Source organism: Aythya marila (assembly GCF_965140915.1).
Source record: "Aythya marila genome assembly, chromosome: 1".
NCBI classification, from domain to species: Eukaryota; Metazoa; Chordata; class Aves; order Anseriformes; family Anatidae; genus Aythya; species Aythya marila.
This window is the reverse complement of record NC_139042.1, coordinates 129,166,236-129,188,205: the sequence shown is the minus strand read 5'-3', so window position 1 is coordinate 129,188,205 and position 21,970 is coordinate 129,166,236. Positions and strand designations below refer to the sequence as shown.

Here is a 21,970-nt window from a genome sequence, read left to right as displayed (position 1 = left end):
CTGCAATGAAACAACATGGAAAGAGACAGAATCACACACATCCTGCTTCTCAAACAAGAAACCTCCTGGGGACGGAAAGCTCCTTCGCCAAGCCTAAATAACAAACCAGAGCATCAAAATCCGTAAACACAAAGCGGCCGGCTACCGTTTTCCTTGTCTGCCAAGGCAAAGCCCCTCCGCTGCTCCGCATCCCCCGGAAGGATGGACGAGGGGATTTGGGCTCCGCTTACCTTGAGCATGCTGGCAGCCGGGGCGAGTGCTCCTGCTCCGCGGCGGTGCGGGCTGCCTGCCGCCTGTCCTGCGCTCCCTCGGCTGCTGCTGCGGGCTCAGGGCCGCCCGATCCTCCCGCGGGCACCTCCGGGGCTGCTGCTGCCGCCGCTTGCGGGCTCCGATTGCATCAGCGGGCGAGGGCGGCGCGCACGCCGGCAGCCGCGGGGGAAAGGGGCGAGGGGCTGCAGCCGCCCCGCCTCGCCTCCCTCCTTCCCTCCTTCTCTCCTTCCCTCCCTCCTCCCGGCCGCACGTCCCCAAATCGCCGCGGCTGGAGGCTGGGGCTGAGCAACGCGTCCTCCCCGGCGCGCCTTCCTCCTCCTCCTCCCTGCCCGCACGAACCCTCCGAAAGCAGCCTCTGAGTCATTTCCTCCTCCTCCTCCTCGCCTCCCAGCTGCCTGACACGGCAGCACCTCGCAGATCACCCCTCGGCAGCCAGCCAGCCCCCAGCTCCTCACAGGCTCACCCCCAAGCCCACCTCTCCACCCACAACTTGCTGCAAGAAACCCAGGAGGGGTCCACGCAGCCCCTTTGGTTTCGAGCCAGGTGGGCTTGCTGCGTGGTTCAGGATGGGGCCCTGGGTGCAATGCCATGAACTTCAGCATGGCCTGCACCTCCACTGCTCTTCCTTCCTGCAGCTGGGGGGTACCTGGTCTCCATCTCTGTGTGCAGGCACCTGGCAGGAGGGAGGTAATCAGCACTGCAGGCGAGAGCCAGGCTGCTGCCCTGCCGGCGACACTGTGCAGTCATAGTGGAAAACTGGGAACTCTTCTTAAGAGAAAACCCCAGTGTAATCAGAATGTAATGTTCACAAAGTGCTTACTTTCATCTTGACAAATCGCATAGTTAAGCCAGGGAGTCGTTTGGGTTGGGAAGAACCTCTAAGATCATCCACTCCAACCTTTAACCTAGTACTGACTAGTCCACCGCTAAACCACGTTACTAAGTTCTATGTCTACACATTTCTTGAAGACCTCCAGGGATGGTGACTCAGCCACTTCCCTGGGCAGCCTGTACCAGTGCCACGCAACCTTTTCAGTAAAGAAATATCTTCTAATATTCAACCTAAACCTCCCCTGGCACAACTGGAGACCATTTTCTCTTGTCTTATCACTTGGGAGAACAGCCCCATTCCCACCTTGCTACAACCTCCATTAAGGTAATTGTAAAGTACAATTAGGTCTACCCTGAACCTTCTTTTCTCCAAGCTAAGCAATCCCATCTGCCTCAGCTGCTTTTCTTCCTTTATTACTGTTTTCATAAATGTTTTCCCCTTCTCCGCTTAAGAGTAGTTGTTGAAAGCTGTTTCACTTCAACTCAACTTACAAAAGAATCAGGTTCTGCCTTGCATGGTCTACCTGAATTACTCTCACTTGCACAGTGCTGGAGATTAGTTATAAAAAACAAAGTAGGTCTCCATACCTGTCACTCTGGCCAGGCAAGAAAGTACTATTTAAGGGAGTTACAAAAATTTGGATTCCAAAGAAATACAGGTAAATGATGCGACCCAAAATGAAAGTTCATGGAAACAATGATGCTTCAGTGGCTATATAGGAGAGAAGAAAGATGGATCAAAAAATGGAAGGCAGAAGGTAGCAGCAAAGAAGCATCAGACAGATGCAATTTACCATCAGTGAACTGCTGTTCAGTGCTCATGTAAGCAATTCAATCCATTCACGATAAATTGTCTTCACATTACAAACACAACGCAAGAACAACCATACTGTGGCAGGCCAAAGGCACATTTGATCCAATAACCTGTCTCTGACATTGTACATGTATAGTACCCACGCCTACAAAGGAGTACAAGAACAGAAAAAGCATGCGGAGGCATTTCCCTGACATGCTCTGGTAGCCTCAGGGAGTTTGTGCCACAGCAATTTCCTGAAGGATGGATTCTGCAGGCTTAACAGAAGTGCATGGATTTTTATCCTACTGATTTATCTAACTGTTATTTGAATCCATGTACATTTTGGCGTCTACAAGATCTTGTTAACAGGTTCCACAATTCAGCTCTTTTTTTGTTTGTTTGTTTTGTTTGTTTGTTTGTTTGTTTTTGTTTTTGTGGAAAAAATACCCCATTTTGTTTTGTTTTCAACTAGACACTTGAAAATTTCACATGATCCTCCCTTCTTCTGATATTGTGAGAAATACTGTAAACAGAAGTGAAGATGAAAATATTCATCTCCTTTATGTCATTTGTGATTTTATAGGCTACTCTTGAATCCAATGTCAGCCATGGCCTTTTCCAGATAAATTGTCCCAATCTTTTTAGTCTTAATACAAGAGCAGTTACATACCTTTGATCACTCTTAAGATGGGCACATGAACTACAGAAAACACTCAAAATGCAGATAAACAGGTTTACTTCTCATTTTCTCTTTTTCCTCTGTTTCTTGTCATTATAATCCTGATGTTCTGTCTCCTGAAAGATAATGGGTCATTCACAACTCACCAATATTTCCTTTTTTTTTTTTTTTTTTCCACTTGCATCCTTTTATACTTACCAACATTATTCTATGTCATTTTGACAACTCAGTTTCATAGCCCTTCTGCAACTCTTTGCAGATAGTTCTAGTTTTGTTGAATTATTTAACGCCATACCCTGAAGGATTTAGTCTCATCAGCAAACCTTGTCCCTCTTCTATTTGCCTCCTTTTCCATATCATTTTCTCAGTTGCAGACTCTGTTTTGGTGAGGAGGAGAGACTCCTGAAGGAGGAGGAGAAGTGGGCCTGTGTGAACATCATGAGGTTCAACAAGGCCAAGTGCAAGGTCCTGCATCTGGGCCGGGGCAATCCTAAGCACAAATACATGCTGGGTGGAGAATGGATGGAGAACAGCTCTGAGGAGAAGGACCTGAGAGTGTTGGCTGATGAGAAGCTCAATGTGAGCTGGTAATGTGCGCTTGCAAACCAGAAAGTCAACTGTATCCTGGGTTGCATCAAAGCAGGGCACAACAATCCCAAGAGTCTCAACAACCCCAAGCAGAGCTACAGGCTGGGAGATGAGTGGTTGGAAAGCTGCCTGGCAGAGAAGGACCTGGGAGTATTGGTTGACAGTCGGCTGAATATGAGCCAGCAGTGTGCTCAGGTGGCCAAGAAGGCCAACAGCATTCTGGCTTGTGTAAAAAGCAGTGTGGCCAGCAGGTCTAGGGAAGTGATTGTCCCCTTATACTCGGCTCTGGTGAGGCCGCACCTCAAGTACTGTGTTCAGTTTTGGGCCCCTCACTACAAGAAGGACATGGAGGTGCTCGAGAATGTCCAGAGAAGGGCAACAAAGCCGATGAGGGGTCTGGAGAACAAGTCTTATGAGGAGCGGCTGAGGGAGCTGGGGTTGTTCAATCTGGAGGAGGCTTAGGGGCGACCTTATCGCTCTCTACAAGTGCCTTAAAGGAGGCTGTAGCAAGGTGGGCATGTGCCTGGTGATAGGACAAGGGGGAATGGGCTAAAGTTGCACCAGGGGAGGTTTAGGTTGGATATTAGAAAAAACTTCTTTACTGAAAGGGTTGTTAGGCATTGGAATGGGCTGCCCAGGGAAGCGGTTGAGTCACCATCCCTGGAGGTCTTTAAAAGAAGTTTAGATGTAGAGCTTAGGGATATGTCTTAGTGGAGGACTTGCTAGTGTTAGGTCAGAGGTTGGACTACTTGATCTTGGAGGTCTCTTCTAACCTAGGTGATTCTGTGATTCTGTGAAAGGCAGCATGGCCAGCAGGAAAAGGGAGGTGTCCCTGCCCATGGCAGGGGGATTGGAACTAGATGATCCTTAAGGGTCCCTTCCAACCCAAACCATTTTGTGATTCTATGATACAGACCTATTTTTGCAGTATTGTCATGTATTACCTCAATCTAATTACAGTTCCTTATGTAACACTCCAGAAGTTATAATGCAATGGATGCTCACAGCTTTTATCTTTCTTTACCTGTACATATTTAATTAACTGTATTGATCCATCAATAAGAACATAATTTTTCTACTTTCTCAATATTTTATTTTCATAAAAGAGGACATTATTCATTTCTGTGATAGATTTTTCCTTAATACAAAGCATTCTGTGAACACATGACAGCACATGTCAACTTCTAAAGTTCTAATGAGTATGTTTTTAACAGCTATGAGAGAATTTGGTAATTTAAACACTTTGACTCCAAAGAGTTCTAGAGATCCACAAGGCAAATATGGGCTGCAACACCTGGAGCCCTAGGGGCAGATTAGGTTTGTAGAACAGCCACAAATCTCTGCAATTAAGCATGTTCCATTCATTTTGTTGGTGTGCAGATGAACGCAGCATTTGTTCTCTTTGCTGCGGGCTCATGAGTAGAATTTTTGCAGATGACTGAAGGGGTTTCACTCATGCAGAGTATTCAAGCCAGAACTGAATAAACTCTCATTTAAGCCACAGAAATATGAGGAACTAATGTCCAGAAAAAAAAAAAAAAAAAAAAGGCTCTATAAAACCAAATGGTGAATTTTGAAAGAGGTACCTTGTATAATTGCATAATTCTATGAAGAATGAAGGGAAGAAAACCATAGTTTGACACACTCTCAAACTATGTAACACTGGTCTGCATAAAAAGGATAGGGTGAAGGTAGGTAGAAACTGGGTTTTCTATTTAACAGAAAACTGTGATCCTGAGAATTTTTTTTCTTCCGAACTGGAATGAGAACAAAAGACTTGAAAACTTTCTGTGGTAAAGCATGTGGAAAGCAATCCTTATCCAATAAAAAGGTATAATTTTGACAAATCAGTGTTTCAATTTGATTTTGATCTTCTATGGTTTTTAATTTTAATTTTAATTTTTATTTATTTTTTTTTTTGGGGGGGAGGGGACACGATGTAATATAAGAACTTCTAAAATATTTGTCAGGAAAATTATCTGTGACTGGTTTCAGTCACAAAACCAAATCTGCTCAAAAGTAAGAATGTAACTATAGGAAAATATTTCAGTAAAGCTGCTTTGCAGGACTGGAAATACAGTTCTGGAAAGCTATCCAAATTCTGATGTAAGTGAAGGAGAAACCTCTGGACGAGAATAAGGTCAGTGTTGTAGAAGTTTCCTAATAGAAAACAACTGTCTATTACATAGATTTTGTGTGTGCACACACATGTAACGTGTGTTTATACACTCAAAATATTAGGGTAAGAATTTGTCATTTGTTAAAGTATTTCAGAGAAGGACAGATTGTTTAGGGCTTCATTATTTGGGACAACAACAAATTAATGGGAGAAGCCAAAATAATAAACCTTACACATAGAAACTCATGGCTGCAATGACTTGTATCCATTTTGTAAAAGGGGAAAAAACTGTTAGGTTTATTTATTTATTTATTTGTAGAAATGGAAAGATGAAGGCACAGGAGGCTCTCTCAGTCATAAACTCATCTCACCTGCCAGAAGAGAGGCTTGACTTAGTTGTCAGGTCTCAGTAGATATAATGTTCAGAGAACTAAGATCTTTCTGTAGTAGCACCTTTCCCTGCTGCTCATTTCCTCGCATCTATCCCTGTGCCATTTTGCCACCTCCTCAGATGCACCAACTTAACTGTGTGTGGGCTGTGCTGTAAAGCTGACTGCTGGAATGAGGAGGGTTTAAAAATGCCCCCCCCCCAAAAAGCATGAGAGTAGGAAGTAATTGTTGTACACGCTAAGGGGTGGAAAGTGTTTAAACTGGCATCACCATAGAGGAGTACAGATCACATAATTACACTCTGAGAAAGAAACATTAAGGAAGTCGTGAAAGAAGGCGAAGGGAAACACAGCAACAGAACACCCGACAAGCACAAAAACACTTAGAAAAAGGCTGAAGGGGAAATGTTCATATGTGCAAAGGTAATTGGAACTGGGAATGAACACATCTCCTGCTCTTTCATTTCCACCCATTCAGTGAAACTTTTACACTTTTTTTTTTTGCACAATAAGCACTTTGTGAACGTGTCATTTGTTTCTGTCCAAAGAGGCAAGAAAAACATTACAGCCTAGGAATTATTCAAGAACAGTTTGTTTCCAAAGTTTCTTCCAGCTAGTTCCCTAGCAGTTCACCCCTCGCCTCCTCACAGCCCCCTCAGCAGCAGCCATGGTGGCAGCACAGGGCCCCTCTCTGTAAGCTGCTTCCAGAAGCTTCTGGAAGCTTCCAGCAGCCTGCCACACAGCACTGCTGACTAGGGCCATCACCCTCCCTGCATCAGAAAACATCCACACAACTGCTGAACCAAAGACTCCAAGGGACTTTTTAAATGAGGTTAGTTGCTACTGGAGGCAGCAGCTGTGGGTCATGCAGGTGATCAGAGCCCACCTCAGGTGACTCCACCTAGTGCTTCATCACCTGGGCCATGTGAATCCTAAGTTTCCATCAAAAGCAACCCACTCTTTGACCTTTTTAGGGAAGTGTTTTTGATTGACTAGTGAAAAGGAGACAGTGAGGCAACTACATTGTTGCAGGTGGAAAGGTGCCAATCTCCAAATTCCAACTTGACTACTTCAAGTACTGCCAGCTCCGAGCTAGGCCAGCTCAAATCATTTCAGAGCCAGCGGCTCTCTGCAAAAAGTTCAACACTCATTTGACAGTATAAAACCCCAACGCAGCTCCCCAGTCTAAATTTAGAATTTAAGATGATTCCACACAAGTGCGCAGCAAAGCAACTGAAAATTTTCAACACGTGGCTCCCCGGCTGTTCTCTTCCTCGTAGCACCCCCTGGTGGCCCCGCTACCTGCTGGCAGGTACACGGCCTTCAGTCAACAGACCTCCAGGCATGCGGGTAAATCACACTCTAAATGATCAGTGTAAACACACAAAGGGATTTTGGGGATATTTCTCAAGATCTTTTAACAAATAAAAGATCGTGAATTGCACACCAAATTACTCCACATCAAGTCCTGTATTTTTTTTTTGCAAATTATCACATAGTTGAAGAGGACGCTTAAACATATAAAAATATGCTGAAATTGGCTTGGAGGAGGGATTACAGCAGCTGCAGACTAAGCAAGTCTTCTAAAAGATGCTTTAATATACCAAGACCAATACTACAGGTGTAAAACTGAGAACAAATAGGGAAGACAAAAGCCAAATTCTGATGGATTAGTCTTGAAAGGGCATGCTAGTGCTGTCAGAGCTGGTAAGAGCAACCTGAACTGTAGAAGTTAACAGCCAAAGGAAGCCAGGACACAGCAGCCCAAGAGATGGAGACAAAGGTTTGGTGACGTTATCCAAGGAAGATGGCAGGGGGACATACAGGATAGAGTCAGTTTAGGGAAGTAGACTTTACTTTCCAGCTTTGTAATCAAGCAAACCAGAGGGGCAGCAGCTAGAAGTATGTACATTGAAACCTGGCAAGGAAACAGCAATTCAATAAAGCCTTGCCTGTAATGCCTACTGCAGAGGAGATGCTTTTTAAAATAACTTTTGTGACGCTGGCTCTGAAAATAGTGGTACCATATTGTGAGCAATAAGAATGGCAAAGTATTCTTGGTTAATAAATGGCAACTGTTCCCTGAAAGTAACTAGCCATGAACTATACACAGATTAACATTATGTCTCTCACAGTTTAACAAATATAACTAGGCGTAGCTGTGATTTTTTTTTCCTCCTTTTAAATCAGAAGACATTAACTCTTTGGAATTCTTAGGATAGAAACAACTCTGGTAAAATTGGGAGGCTGGAACTTCAGTCAAAGTAAGTTTTTAAGCATGAACTAGCACACAGAACCAATGTAACACCTCAACAAATTAAAATGCCTGCTTTGGTGTTTTCCTACTCTCTCTGAAAATAAACAACAGCCCGCTGTAAGCTTGCACTTTACCACAGAAGAGTGAGCCTCCTTATCAGGTCACTCTCTAGGATATAGAGAAGTAATGCTCATATCCATGACAAACTGAAAGCACAAGAACCAGGACCTGCTCTAAGTGCTAGACCTGTGCCTTTCTTCCTCCGAAACTATTTCTTCTCTTCCTATGTGAGGAGGGTAGGGTAGTTTAACAAATACAGCATTTCTCACCTAATTGTGATTTCCCTTTTGTTGTGATGTTTGAAAACAGAATGTCAACAACCAGCTGAGAACATGCCTCCAGTTGTTGCTCCTGCCTGAATAAACAGATTCTAACTGCAGTACTAAAATTTAACGAGAAACAAAGCAGAAGAAAGGCTTTTGTGGGTAATACTGCAGTTGAGAACATCCTGTTTGTCAGGCATTTACATGTGGATTACCCCTTGATTTAAAAACAAGTAATATCTTATGTATAGGAAGATACCTAAAGAAGAAAGAGGGGGATGCTTATGTAAAAGAAAATTTATTTTAAGAGGCAACCTTTCTATTTAAGATTAATCAGACTATTTACTATGCAAGTAACATCAGTGTAAGACAGGAAGGCAGTAACAAAGCATACTCATTAACCTTTGGAAAGGAAAAACTTGTCAAAACGCATAAAATTTGCATGTAAGGAGACACAAAGACATTATAGAAAAAGGTACCCATTTATTCAAGGTATGACAAGTATATTTACAATATTCATTTGCTCAGAATAAGATCCATCCTTATGATTTTTGAAGCAGCAGTTATAAATTACATTTAAAAGGGGAAAAGTTCTAAACATGTTTCTGTTAGAGATTTTTTACAATGACAGAAACATTTAAGGCTAAGTAGTTTTGACTGTTGCTGCCACTCACATTTATCTTGACAAAACCGTCTGAAAGACAATGTTACCTTGAGGGAAAGACAACGCTAAATTCAACATACAATTTTGTTCCCTCAGATGCATCTCACAGCAATTCACATCTGACAAAAACTGACTTTTTAAAAATAAATAATAAATTAAATAGAGGCAAGATGAGCTGCCTATGTATCAGTTTCAGAGGGCTAAAAGATCACACACAGCAGTGCCTTCATCACCTCTGAAAGATATGAGATTTCTTGGTGGTGAGTGTACTTCAGCTTACCAAGTGATTTGCTTTCAGTCAGAATTCGAGTCATGTGGTACAATCCACCTCTCCCATTAGATTATTTCTCAAAAGACAGGAAGAAAAATCTTCAGGTAGCTGACTTCTAACATAAATACTGCTTTAAACAGTACTTGATTCCCACAGTAAGGACCACTGCTCTACCAAAGCAGATACGATGAGTTCGCCGAACAGTTGTAGTATTATTTCTAGTCATTTAGCACTCAACAGATCTGCAGGAGCAGTTAAAATTGGTTCATCTCTGAGGTAGGAGCCACAAGTCATATTTACTCCTGTCTGTAAACTGTAACAGACAAATGCTATCAGGCAAGTATAGCTAACTTTTAATATAAACATTCATAAAAACACATTTTTTTCAGATGTTCTTCATTATAAATGTCATAGCATTTTTTTCCCACTGAATTATTTTGTGCCTGTTTGAGAAGAAAGCAAATTAAGTATGGAAGCTAGAAATAGTAGGCTGCAGGCATTAATGCAGTTGTAGTGAAAAAAACTTATGCCTTATACAAATAAACTTCGTAGCAACTTCCAGAATGGTTAGGATGTAAGGATTCTTCTTACCAGTTGTTTTGAAAAAAATACCAATTTTAACTGCATAATGAAAAAAATGTCATTAGACCTTTAAGACTACATAGCTACTTGAAACACTACACCATTGCATTTGATTAAGTTTGTGGGATTACACTTAAAGAAAAAAAAGTGAAAAACAACAGAAAACCACAGGACCTTCACAAATACAACTTTAAATTATTATTATTTCTTTTTAGGTGAGGACGCTATGAAACTAAATCTATTGGAAGTGCACAATGTTTAGCATTCCAGCAGAAGCAAAAGTTTGACCTTCGCATTATTAGGGGACATTTATTCCAGGTTAGATAAGAATCTCTAACAGCTAAGTTGTTGTTATAATTGAGAGAAGTTTTAAATTATTTGAAGATAACCCAAGTAACAATTTACGAAACATACTGAGATTGGCACTTGATCTTTAGTTGGCCTGTTAGCTCAGTTTACTCCCAATGGACTCACATACACAGAATTTTAAGTTTTCCTTTTATTACTGTAAAAAATAAAAGTCAATTTGTAGTTCCAGAATAAACAAAGAAACCTTAGCTTCAAACCATTTAAAAACAAATGTTCATATTTTGATAAGATACATTTCACAAAGTTCATGTCAGCACCTTAACCAAATGCATGTTTTGTGAACCAAACATATTTCAAAGTTTTCATGTTAGTGAGAAGGGGCTACATTCTCACCCAGATGCAGACATCATATGAGGAGAACAAACTGGAAGGAGTGTAAGTCAGTTTCCAGAGTTCCCTGTTGAACTCTACACATTCAGAACCAACATTTAAGACTGAAGTTATTAAAGATTGACCTTTTGCATATTCCAAAAAGGAAGGCAAATACAATCAACTTACATTTGGCTTTGAAACATTAAGATAACAATGTTTTATTTCAGCCACATATTTACAAAAATGTTTACAACAGAACTGTGTAGGGTTTCCTTTTTTGTCACAATACACTTAAAGATGAATAGTCATCTTAACTTTCATGCAGAAGACGCATCTCTTGTTACACAAGAAGTTGTGTTGTGGTTTTGGTGGTTTTTTTTGTTTGTTTTTTTTTTTTTGCACACTCTGAGGGTAGCAAGCAGAGGGTTGGGTAAGTTGGGATCACCCTTAAAAATGGAGGCCTGTTTGCTCTACTGCACCTTGACAATAAGGAGGTAAAGTACAGGCACCTTTAAATCCAAAAGGGTTCATTGCCTCTAGCATGTTTTCCAAAATCAACAAAAATAGTCTTGAACAGTTGTAACATGTTATTCCATGACTTTCACCTCTTCAGTTTACTTCCTGAACTCTGGAGTTACTTTTCCTAGAAGCATACTTGCTGAGCTTCTTTTCTAATGTATATTGTTGACTATACATTTTAAATTAAACTGTTACATAAAGAATGTTACAAGCTTTTCCTTTGTACACAACTTACTCTTTGTGCTGAGTATTCTTCAAAAGGATTTTATAAATAATACAGTAAGTTTAGAATCAGTCTTCTGCTGCCTTGTCATTATACCATGTTGTTGCTTTCTCCAACTTTATCTACAAGCTGCGGAAAAGGAGAAAAGTAGAAAAAAGTTTTAGGCTGCATTACATTTATGTACAGTGTAATTACTCTCAAATATAACTCGCTACTTGCACAGTTAATATGCAACTGAAAATGAGAGTCAAGTAGTACTCACCAAGATCTCATGATTTAAGTTTGTGAAAATTAAAAGTCTTACATTGCAACCGTGTTTCTGCATGACATGTTTTCTCATATAGACATTAACAGTGCAACATGAAGATGCAACAGAATGAAAAAGGAAATATAAGAATGCAGATACCACTGCTAGCTTAATGATTAAAACAAAACAATACAGTATCAGCCACACATGCATTAGTAGACCAAGTAAGATATTTCAACTGACCATTACTGTGGATTCTCTTCTGAGCCTACGTAGGCTTTGAATAAAACATTAACAATTATCTTTTTATAACAAGATTTAACCCCATTATGATCAATTTAAATGAGTAGACAAGATCAATTGACAAGTGAAGCATTCAATTGATCACAAATGAGCCAGAACTTGGCCTCAACTGCAGGATTGGAACAGATGATCTTAAACACTAATTTTTATAAAACAGACTATATACATCTGAGTTATATCCCCTATTATTTTTTAAGTAGTAGCTATTAAAACTGTAGCTTTGAAAACCAGGGTTAAAAGCATTTATGGCAAAATACATACAGAAATTAGCACAGTAAAAGTAGTTGACCAAAACACCCTACCTAGGTTATCATCTTTCTAGCACCTGTTAATTGTCTTCAAGCCATAACTACTTAAATCAAGAAAATGGAAAACTGCATGTGATTTGAAGAAGTACAAAGTTACTAAATAGCAAGAATTAATCTGGTACAAGGGACCTGAATAAATATTGTACTTGATGAACAAGTATGGATCATAAGAGTTTCTGGATTCACCATATAAGGTGCATGTTAACAGTAAACAATCCTCTTTGCTTTCACAGATCACTTTTCATAGATATATCAAAATACTACACAAAGGGGTACAGTGCCCTTCTCACTTGACAGACAGGAGATCATGCACAGAATTGTTGGCCTGAGGTGACCACCTCTTTGTGGTCACCTCAAGCCAACAATGAGGCAGGAATCAGAGCCCTGGCATTCTGAGTCACAATTCAGTGCTCTTTCTACTTCACAATGCTTAAGTGGGGGCAACTTCCACAAAGATGTCTTTTTGTTCCTTTTACATTTAAAAACCTCTCACTGGGAATGAAGTTCATCTGTATGGTACAAGACCGATACAGGAATACAACTTCAGAGCAGTGAATTTGAGTGTATCTGCTTTAATTCCAATGCATTTCTACTATTGCAATAACAATAATTACAAAAAACAGTAAAAGCCTCAAATTTTACATTGAGTACCTAACACTTACCGAGCTTATACCAGGTAAATTCAAGAGGGAACCAAGGACTGGAACTCTTCTAATAAAGCCAACCACCACAGGAAAGAACCCCCTTTGGGTAAAATATCAGAAGATTTTTATTAGTTTTTATAATTAAACTGTTCCAACGTTGTTGTGAAATGAAGAAATAGAGTTGACTCTAAAACCAAGACTGAAGTCCTGTAGCTTCTTCACTGAAAGTTATTTAACCAAATAAATGAACACATTCAGAAGAGAAAACACACAAAAAGCTTTTTTAAATGGATAAACATTTTCTTCAAAACTCTGAGTCAGCTCTTCAAAAACAGTAACTAAGAAGTGAATATCCAACTTAATCAACAGAACTGATGCTCCCAACTAATAACACGTTCTTACAATACCTAATGTAAAACACACTTCAAGTTAATTCCAAGTAATTCCCTTTGAAACTATATATAACAATCTTCATATTAACTGAAGAAAATTAAGCATGACACAGTTGAACATTCACTTCTTTGACAAGTTTACGTAAAGTCAGAAATTTGAATAATGAGCCAGGGGTTGCTGCCTAGGATAGCTGCTATGGTCTAACGTCCCCTTTGTATCTGTAACAGTAAAACAAATTTCTATGGCAGTATCTCAGCTGTTTGCAGTCAACTGTTGCAATTCAGCTGCTGCTGACTTTCTGAGTTGAGCTATACACTCCCTGCATAGAATAAGGATTAACACGTAATGAAACCTCAGTCACATCAGAACAGCAAGATTTCACTATTCACCATCCTCTTACTGGTAGGAACTTTTTGCTGTGCATATCTTAAATACCAGCAACACGTCTGTATGATTTTCTTACTTAAAAAAACAGATCATTTCACTGATCCAGTAAATCATGATATGCAGGGCACACAAACCACTTGTAAGACACTAGAAGAGTTGGTATAGCCAAGAATAAGAAAAAGTCATTATGGGTAGGATGGTATTTTTAGCCATAACTTTGAATGTGTGTAATCTGAACAAGGGTCCAAAAGCAGTTTAGAGTATAACAAGAAACTGTACTGTAATAGCCTTCTCCAGTGAATGAAATTTAAGTGCATGAAGGTATAGCAAAGGACTAAACCTCTGATAGGAAACTTGTGGCAGTATCTTAAATAGAAAAGGGAAAGACATTCCAGATTTAAATCTGAGTAAAAGAGCAGTCATGGCTTTCTCACTTCAGTGAGATGATGCATGCTAAATAAATGAAATCACTGCAATCATGTCATCTCTTTCGTATTTTTGGTCACCAGTACCTAACCTTTGTTTTGTGTACAACAGGGGCTCTGCTATTACTTCTGCAGGGTATGTGAAAGATGATTGTGTAAAAGTAGTCCAGCTACACAAGATGACAACCCACACGCAAAAATTCTTCAGCCACCAGAACACCTAGTGGAACTGTTTTTAAGAGGTCTACAAATCACAAGACTGAATGAAGGATAATACAGTACCACCCTAGCTGAATATAGTATCCTATAAATCACCCTAGTGATATAGTATCACCTTAGCTGAAGTAGTCAGTAGAACAGCTAAATTGCTCCTAATAAAGTCTTTTCATATAAAAATCCTGGCAAGTCACGTAACTGAAGTCATTAGGACATGCAGAAATTCCCACCCTCACAACAGGCTGATCTAACAAATCCAAAACTGCATATGCTGATCTTGTATTCCTTGAGCCTAAGGGGATCATGTACTTCAGAGACCAGTGATAACCATGAAGATTTCCTGGTATGCAAACAAGCTGGGTGGTCCTGAGGAATTGTATGAAGTTGTGCGTGAGGAAAGGAAACATTTTTTTCCTTCTTCAGAAAGGAAAAAGTTGCCAGAAAGGTGATTGTGGTTGAAATTAATGAGTCAAGCAAAACAAACACCTTTGAAGTAGTAGCTAGCTACCACTGTAGCAAGAGATTAAGATTCTGACAACTATTAAGCACTAGAAAAGATTGTCTAGATACATTTTAAGTTAAAACAGGTGAGCAGCATTCACTTGGAATTATTTATCCATTGTTGATACTATTCTGGGTAAGAGATAGTCCTACTGACTTTCTTTAATCCTTTCAACGTTATTTTATCCCGATAGCCCCTAGCTAGCACAAACGGATAATCCATGAATAATTATATTTGCTTAGACATAGCAATTTATAATTCTGTTTGGAAAGATACTCTACTCCATTTGGTACTGGCTGATTAAACCCAAGTGACATGTGCAATAAGTGACAATGTATCCAGTGAACTAGTGATTTTGAAAACATTTGCAGTGATGTTGAGTTCAGAATACCACAGTGTAAAACAATAAGAAGCATGTGTTAAAACTGCAAGAAGAGTTTTCAGAAATCTGTATGTCCAACAGGAAACAAGGTAAATACTCTTGAGATATCCTATCTAAAGAGCTCAAATGTCAGATTAACATACCATTTTAGTAAGTGGAAGAAAAGAGTAGCATGAAAGCAATGTTTTGATTCCAGGTATGAGAGACTGTATTATTTAGCCAGCAGCTGAACACTTTGAAAAAAATTTCAGACAGCCTTGTATTAGATTAATAAGTATTAACGGAACAGTCTTCTGAATGGAAGTCCAAGAACCAATAAAAGCCTCCCTTCTTACTTATTAGCACACTTTCTGCTTTGTTTTCCAGAGTATGGAGCTTCAACCATGGAAATATAAATAAAAATACATATACACTGTAAGGGATACATTGTAAGGGATTCACCCTTACAATTACATTTATAAGAAGTGCAATGACATGTTGAGCCAGATGCACCATATTTCTTATAACATGTATGAAGATGTAACATGGATAAAGATTGCTGTTCAAGAACAAGAACATTCATAAGTACTTAACGCATTTTGGACAACAGTAACCAAAACCAGCACATCATATATTCTAACTATCCTAGGGCACAAGTGTGATGAAACATTACAGATGCCATCTTTCCATTCTTTCCATGGGGCTACCACAGTAATTAAATAGTAAGGTTACAAAAACAGGACATCTGTAACTAAGTATTTTTCCTGAAAGAAAAGAGCAAACTCTCCACCAAAAAAAAAAAAAAAAAAAAAGGAAGACCCTAGGTATTTAAGTTGCCTATTAGAAGAAAATACTTAAACTTAGGACTGCTAACAATTTGGGCTCCCAAATAGTTTGAAGCTGTGCAATTATTTGATTAGACATAAGCAACATTATCAAAGTCATTTTGGTATCTGCCTCAAACATTAACAGATTTGAGTCCTGAATAACACCAGCATTTCACCTCTTGCAAATGTAAGCCAACAACTTCATGAAAATCCTTCAAAAGTTAACATTCAAATAATGTTATTTTGCCAGTTGCAATACAGCACCACTAAACAAGTACTTTTTTTTCCCCCCATGTACCAATACAGAAAGCAATTCGGAAAGAAGTCTTACCTGAATAATAGGAAGAAACCATAAATTTCAAGGATCATTCCTATCAAAGGCCAACCAATGAGAACTATGAGCACACCACCCAGGAAAAAGCCCGTCGCTTTCATTTTGTGTTTTTGGAAGAAGAATCTAAATGTTCTTTCTAAACCGATAACAAAAGCCAAGCCAGCCACAAATAAAACCTAAAAGAGAGAAAAAAATAAAGAAAACAGCTAATTAAATTCCTAAGTTTAGAATGCATATATGTTCTAAAACATGAGATTGCTTTTTTGTACAACTTACTTTAATACCAAGACTGATCACGAGGGAGAATTGGGCAGTGTTTTCTTTTGTAAACTCCACCTTAAAGTGCTATACCTGGCATTCTAAATTTTTTTTAAGCAGATAGGTGAAAAATATTAGGAAGTGTACTGTTGTGATTTCTAACAAACAGTCGTGTCAGAAGACCTGGCTACAAAAATTGTCTTTCCTGTAATGTAAGTACCCTTGTTATCCACAATTGGTGCTGAAGCTTAGTTGGAGGAACCTTAGCTGTCAACAGTAGTGGGAACAGACATGCCGCAAAATCACCTCTGTTCTGCAGCATGGCCATCTTCAAAAGCTCATGCTGCAGAAAGTCAAAAACAGGAAAAAAACAAACAAACAGGAAAGTCAAAACAGGAAAAAAAACGCAGGGCATTACCAATTACCTTCTTTAGCTTTAACGGTGTAACTATTTACTAGATCCAATAGAGGCTGAACACTATCATGCTAGTGCAGACTATTTAAAGCCACTGTGAGCGTCTTTCAGCAACAGGGAAGTTACTTCATCCTGTAAGCATACACCTGGCCAACATTTTTTGCTGAAAAGGGACAGTATCTCAGATTTTACTCAAGATTAACATAAACCTGAACTTCATCCATTAGTGTTATTTAATAAACTTTAACACTTTAAAAAAAAAAAAAAAACAACAAAAAAAACACCTCTCTAAGGATACAGTACCTTTTCCTGCATTATCTTTGCCTACCACAGAGCCTTTCATTGTCTCTTCCTCCCTATTCATCACTTTCCCTAAACTGGATCTCTATTTCCACCTTCCATTAAGAAAAAAATATGCGTTATTTTATTTCTTACTCTTTTGCCATGCACCCTAATTCAAATGCATACTTTTGAATTTTCCTTTAGGAAATCTGAGTGTTTGATGCTGCTGCCACAGAAAGAAACTGATCAGTTTGGAGCACAGACTTTTAGGTATCACCAAAAGAGGATGCAAGTCTCTTTCAGGTTTTATGCTTTGACTGGCTGGCAAAGCTAGGAACAGCAGAGGCACAGCGATATCTGATTTAAGGGAACACCACGTTATTTTTCATTTGTTTTGCATTGGGAATTTTATGCATCAGCACTAGGATTTTTTTTTAATCCTGCTTAAGCAGAAACTTCAATTTGGTAAAGACTGACGATATTACAGCTCACTACTATGAAAGACAATTGGCTCTTCTAAGCCCAGATCAAGAGCTCATGCTTCTCTCTTCCCTGATAAAGCACAGCAAAACAGAGTTTAACAGAACACACAGAACATGTTAGTATTGTTATCCAAATAGATACTTAGCTTTGACAGTTATAAGATCACAAAAAAGAAATGTGTTAGTAATAACAGCCAACCTAAAAATCTTATTTGCATCAGCATAACTACTGTAAAACAAGTTGCTGCTTGTCTGAACAACATACCAAAGGCCTGACCTGGAGGTATGATGTTTAGATTGATAAGAGCTGCTCTAACTTTAATCAGGAAAAATGCTTCACTCAAACCATGAGCATAACTCCTCCTTTACACCAAGTTACCACGGTATTTTTGTGTCCCAGTTTCAATGTGATTAATATATTAAACTAAAAAGAGAACAATATATCATATACTTAATTCTGAGCAGTGCAGAATCTAAGACTGAAGAGTACAAACTTACATTTCCAATAGCCAGAAGGGCTTTGTCAAAGAAGAGAATCATTCCAAAGAAAAGGAAAAACACTCCAAAGCCTGTTAAACCCATTCCAATCTCTGCAAAAAGAAACAAAAAAATCAAGTATGTAACAAAACATGGCACCAGAAGAACTCATGCATAAAAATTGTGAGAAACCTGCAACATTTAATAAAGACATTTTAAATTCACAGACAAGCTCCCAGTCTATTTCATGACTACTTAAAAAACATTCCTGAGCATACAAAGTCTTGTAGATACATTATTTCAATACCAGCTAGAGAAAGACTAACTGGTGGAAGCTGCTTATCATAAAAAGGATATATTTGAAACTATATACTGAAACCGAGTGCAACAAAAGCATGTATGCATATACACATATGGCAAAGATCCCTTTTGATATACTGCTAGCATGGAGAAAAGGATTTTGTGAACAAATGAAACCTTGTTTTCCATTTTCAACTCTTATCCCATTTTGTTTGTTGCAGTAACACAAGTAACCCATCCTTCCCATCCTCCTGAGGCCTCACATCCCACCTCACATGGCACTACCACCCAACTTCTGGATTAAACACCATTCCAGACAAATGCTGTAGGCTCCTTCCAAATTACATGTGCTGACTGCTGTTGAATATTAGCTTGGGTTCCCTGCCAGCTGTCACAGAACTTGCAAATACTCTGAGTTCTGCCTGTCTGAAAAGGTTGGACAAGAAACACTGGGTAGGCAAGAGTAGGACAGAAACTTTGCTTCTCTGGGAAACCAGGCTAGAAGTGTCAAGCTATGATTAAAAGATATCATTTGGCAATAGCCTCCAATGCATTTTGAAGAAAATACATACAAATACATCCTACTATTAAAATTAAACTTGTAAGGCCTTCCTCTGACTCTCTCACAGACTGAATGAAGAGGAACAGCAGCAACCTGGCTGCAAAAGCCTTTGCAGTTATCCATGCACTCACCATTATATTACCACTGTCCTTATGACTAGAGAAATTAGAAACCCACAGGATACATAAACATAGCTTAGCAAGAACAGCATTATTATAGATAGGCTGGCAATCCAGCATATATTGGGGACCCCAGTACTTTTGTATGGTCTAGCCTGAAAAACAAACAACCCCAAACCTTCACCACTATCATTAGCCAAATTAAAGCCAGAACAGTTATCTGTAGGTATTTTCTTTGCCCATTTTGACTGCAATGTTGAGTTACTTGATTATTTATTGTTGCTTGAAGGGCTTAGCAGAAAAGTAGTATCATAGTGCCTATTTCAGACTTGTATATAACAAAAAAAACTTTATTTGTAGCAAATGAATTCAGAACAGCTCAGAGTAAAGAAACATTCAAATTCCTCAACTTCCTTAAGGGCTTCTCTTTCAGCAAGGCTGAAGACCACACAGTGTTAAATCTGTAATTGTACAATACTGTCCACCACACTAAACCTATGCTATGAACATTTTAACCACTAAGGATTAAAACTACTACATGAGCAGACATTTACAATATTTATGATGAAACAGACAAATTGCAAGTTGTATTTTCAGTGAAACTGCTGACTGAAACTAATACAACAATTGCAGCCTGCCCTTTTCTCTAGTGCTCTTTACTTTAGAAGCAGCAGAAACAATCTGGGAGGAAAATAGTTGGAGGCAGTGCTCCAAAAGAGTTACCAGCTGCCAGTAAGACAGAGTTGCAGCCATTGGAAGTGAGTATTCATTCCTCCTTCAGAAACAACACAAAGTAGGGATCTAACAAGAAGCAGAGGCTGATTCCCAACAGCTGCTGCACTTACTACTCTACACATTCCTGTATTCACCTGAAACACATTTGTAATCACTGCTATGACAAATTCAGATTCTCTTTAGAAGCCAACCATGTTCTCTGGTTAGCAGAGGGAAAAAAAAAAAAAAAAAGGAAAGGAAAAGAGCCCACCATTATCACATCAAAGATTCCTGCTGAAAGCTGATGAGATATTGGCAGAGGGAAGTGGGAAGTACTTCTAGACTCATCTCAAATAGATGTTACTGATCAGATTCATATTAGAACTCAGATCCCCTCCCCTTCCCCCCAAGAATATCAAGTTCAGTATAACTAGCATTGCCATTGTGTACATCATCTTTGCAAACAATAAAGAAGGAAGTTTTATAGAGGGTGTGAGCTGGTTTTGAATGCCTTCTCCCTCCCACACCAGAATTATTACTATATTGCTCAAATACAACCTCAGTGTCTAGAATGCAGAAACACACACTAACCACATGATGTTCTGGTTTTTATTTTTTTAAACAACTGCTTTCCCGAGAGGTGGGAGCAATGCTTTCTCAATGTTTCTGTGAAAATCCCATGAGCTGTGAGAGAGTATTGCAGCACTACATCAAAATCACTTCGCAAATACTAAAACTTAAGATACACTGGTTGTGAAAGTTCAGGGAAGACAACAGCATGTCCTCTACCTTTGGTATGAAAACAAGAATGGAATCATGCATTATAGTCCTTCAGAAGCTTTAGAGTTGGGTTTTCAAATGTCAACTAATGCAGTGCCCCTCTCCAGGTACTTATCACACTACTCCACTAATGACTCTACAGCTAACTATACTTTTTCCAAGCAGGAGTGAGTTTCAAAATATCTGAAGATATCTCCAGAATTTCAGAGAAATAATTAAATTAAAAATCCCCAAACTATACAGTATTTTACCTACTACTCTTGGATCTGAAAGTTAAAGGCAATAGAGTCAGCACAAGGAGTTAGGTGAAGGCCCCAAACAAGAAGCTAAGAAAAGTAAAACCAGAGAATAGATTTCTTCATCCTGAAGAGATATTTTGTTTCCTCTAATGAACAGTCTGGACATGATGATAGGTGAATACACAAAAGCAAAGCCCGCAATGATTTAATGGGTCATAAAACTGAAATTAACACTAAAAAGCTACTACCTACTCAGTAACAAACCATAAAATCACACTGAAATCATCTCGAGAAATCCCTCACCTGGAATCTTGCTAGCCTGCTTTGCTGCCTGCCTTCATCCTTTGCCTTAGCTGTCTTTCCAGTACCCAGCTATCAAGATAAGTTTATATCTGAGTTTTTTTTTTTTTTTTAACAGCTTTTACACACCCTCCTTCAAGTAACACTACAGTGGTTAGTGCACAGCCTTATTTCCTTTCACAGCAGCCACACTAATAAAGGACCATGTGTGTGACATTAGCATAAATCAGAGGCCTACCATTCTGCCTTACCTGGCAGTTTATGTGCCTGTGGACCCTCTCTGTGTTTTTGCTTTCTGCATCTCTATCCCCCAGTGACGACAAGACCACGCTCCCATACAAGTGTTCCTTTATTGACTTTAGATTACGTGGCTGGCCCTCTCCTTACAACCCCTCCAAGACCACCTGAGAACTTCTACATCAGCAGGACCAAGCTGCAAGTGGCACCGTGCAGCCACCGAGGGGGACCCGCAGAGCACCTCTGCCACCCACACAAGGGGGGCACGAGAAGGGGGGCGCCCTGCCAGCTGCTGCTCGCTCAGCACCCAGCTCCCATTCATTCAGCTCTATCCCACCCGCCCCCAGAGCCCCACACCGGGAAGCTCCCGGAGCCCAGCCCAGCCCCACAAGGCGGGGGGCACCAGCCCCGGGCCAGCAGCCCCGCTCCCCCTGCCCGGCCCGCCCAGCCCCGGCTGCGGGCCCCCCTCAGCGCGTCCCGGGCTGGGCGCGGCGCTCACTCTGCGTGTCCGACAGCGAGATCATGGCGGCGGCGGGAGCAGGAGCAAGAAGCAAACGGGAGCGGAGCGGAGCGGCGGCAGCAGCCACGTCCTCCGGAAACACGCAGCCCCTGCGCCTCGCCGCCGGCTGGAAGGAGGCCGGCAGCGGAAGAGGCGGAGCCCGGCAG

General features: G+C 40.0%; 2 protein-coding genes across 3 annotated transcripts in view; both read right to left on the bottom strand.

The window, feature by feature from the left end:
• BCAT1 (branched chain amino acid transaminase 1) overlaps positions 1 to 560 on the bottom strand; it is a 68,447-nt gene extending 67,887 nt beyond the window's left edge. The window contains exon 1 of the mRNA XM_082762319.1: positions 231 to 560. Within this exon, the coding sequence (XP_082618445.1) occupies positions 231 to 239 (9 nt within the window). The 5' untranslated portion in view covers positions 240 to 560. The remainder of the gene's footprint in view (positions 1 to 230) is intronic.
• An 8,166-nt stretch (positions 561 to 8,726) lies between these two features.
• GOLT1B (golgi transport 1B) lies at positions 8,727 to 21,933 on the bottom strand. Of its 2 annotated transcripts, XR_014317447.1 has the most exons (6): positions 21,804 to 21,933; positions 18,075 to 18,166; positions 16,137 to 16,315; positions 12,713 to 12,794; positions 11,205 to 11,321; positions 8,727 to 9,500 (listed from the first exon to the last, which is right to left on the bottom strand). XR_014317447.1 is itself a non-coding variant. In XM_082759695.1 (5 exons), exons 1-5 carry the CDS (start codon positions 21,826 to 21,828, stop codon positions 11,283 to 11,285), a joined length of 417 nt encoding a protein of 138 aa, XP_082615821.1. In that variant the 5' UTR covers positions 21,829 to 21,932; the 3' UTR covers positions 8,727 to 11,282. The 2 variants fall into 2 exon arrangements, 1 of the variants encoding a protein (XP_082615821.1); XM_082759695.1 differs by having other exon boundaries at positions 8,727 to 11,321; positions 21,804 to 21,932.
• Positions 21,934 to 21,970: the final 37 nt, after the last annotated feature.

Excerpts from the sequence above, each read along its gene's own strand:
- GOLT1B (XM_082759695.1), bottom strand. The coding sequence starts at position 21,828 with ATGATCTCGCTGTCGGACACGCAGA. Across the intron at positions 16,316-18,074 it reads CCCTTCTGGCTATTGGAAAT|GTTTTATTTGTGGCTGGCTT; the intron begins GTAAGTTTGTAC and ends TCTCTCTTTTAG. Across the intron at positions 11,322-12,712 it reads ATTTACCTGGTATAAGCTCG|CTTGTAGATAAAGTTGGAGA; the intron begins GTAAGTGTTAGG and ends CCTTTTCCGCAG.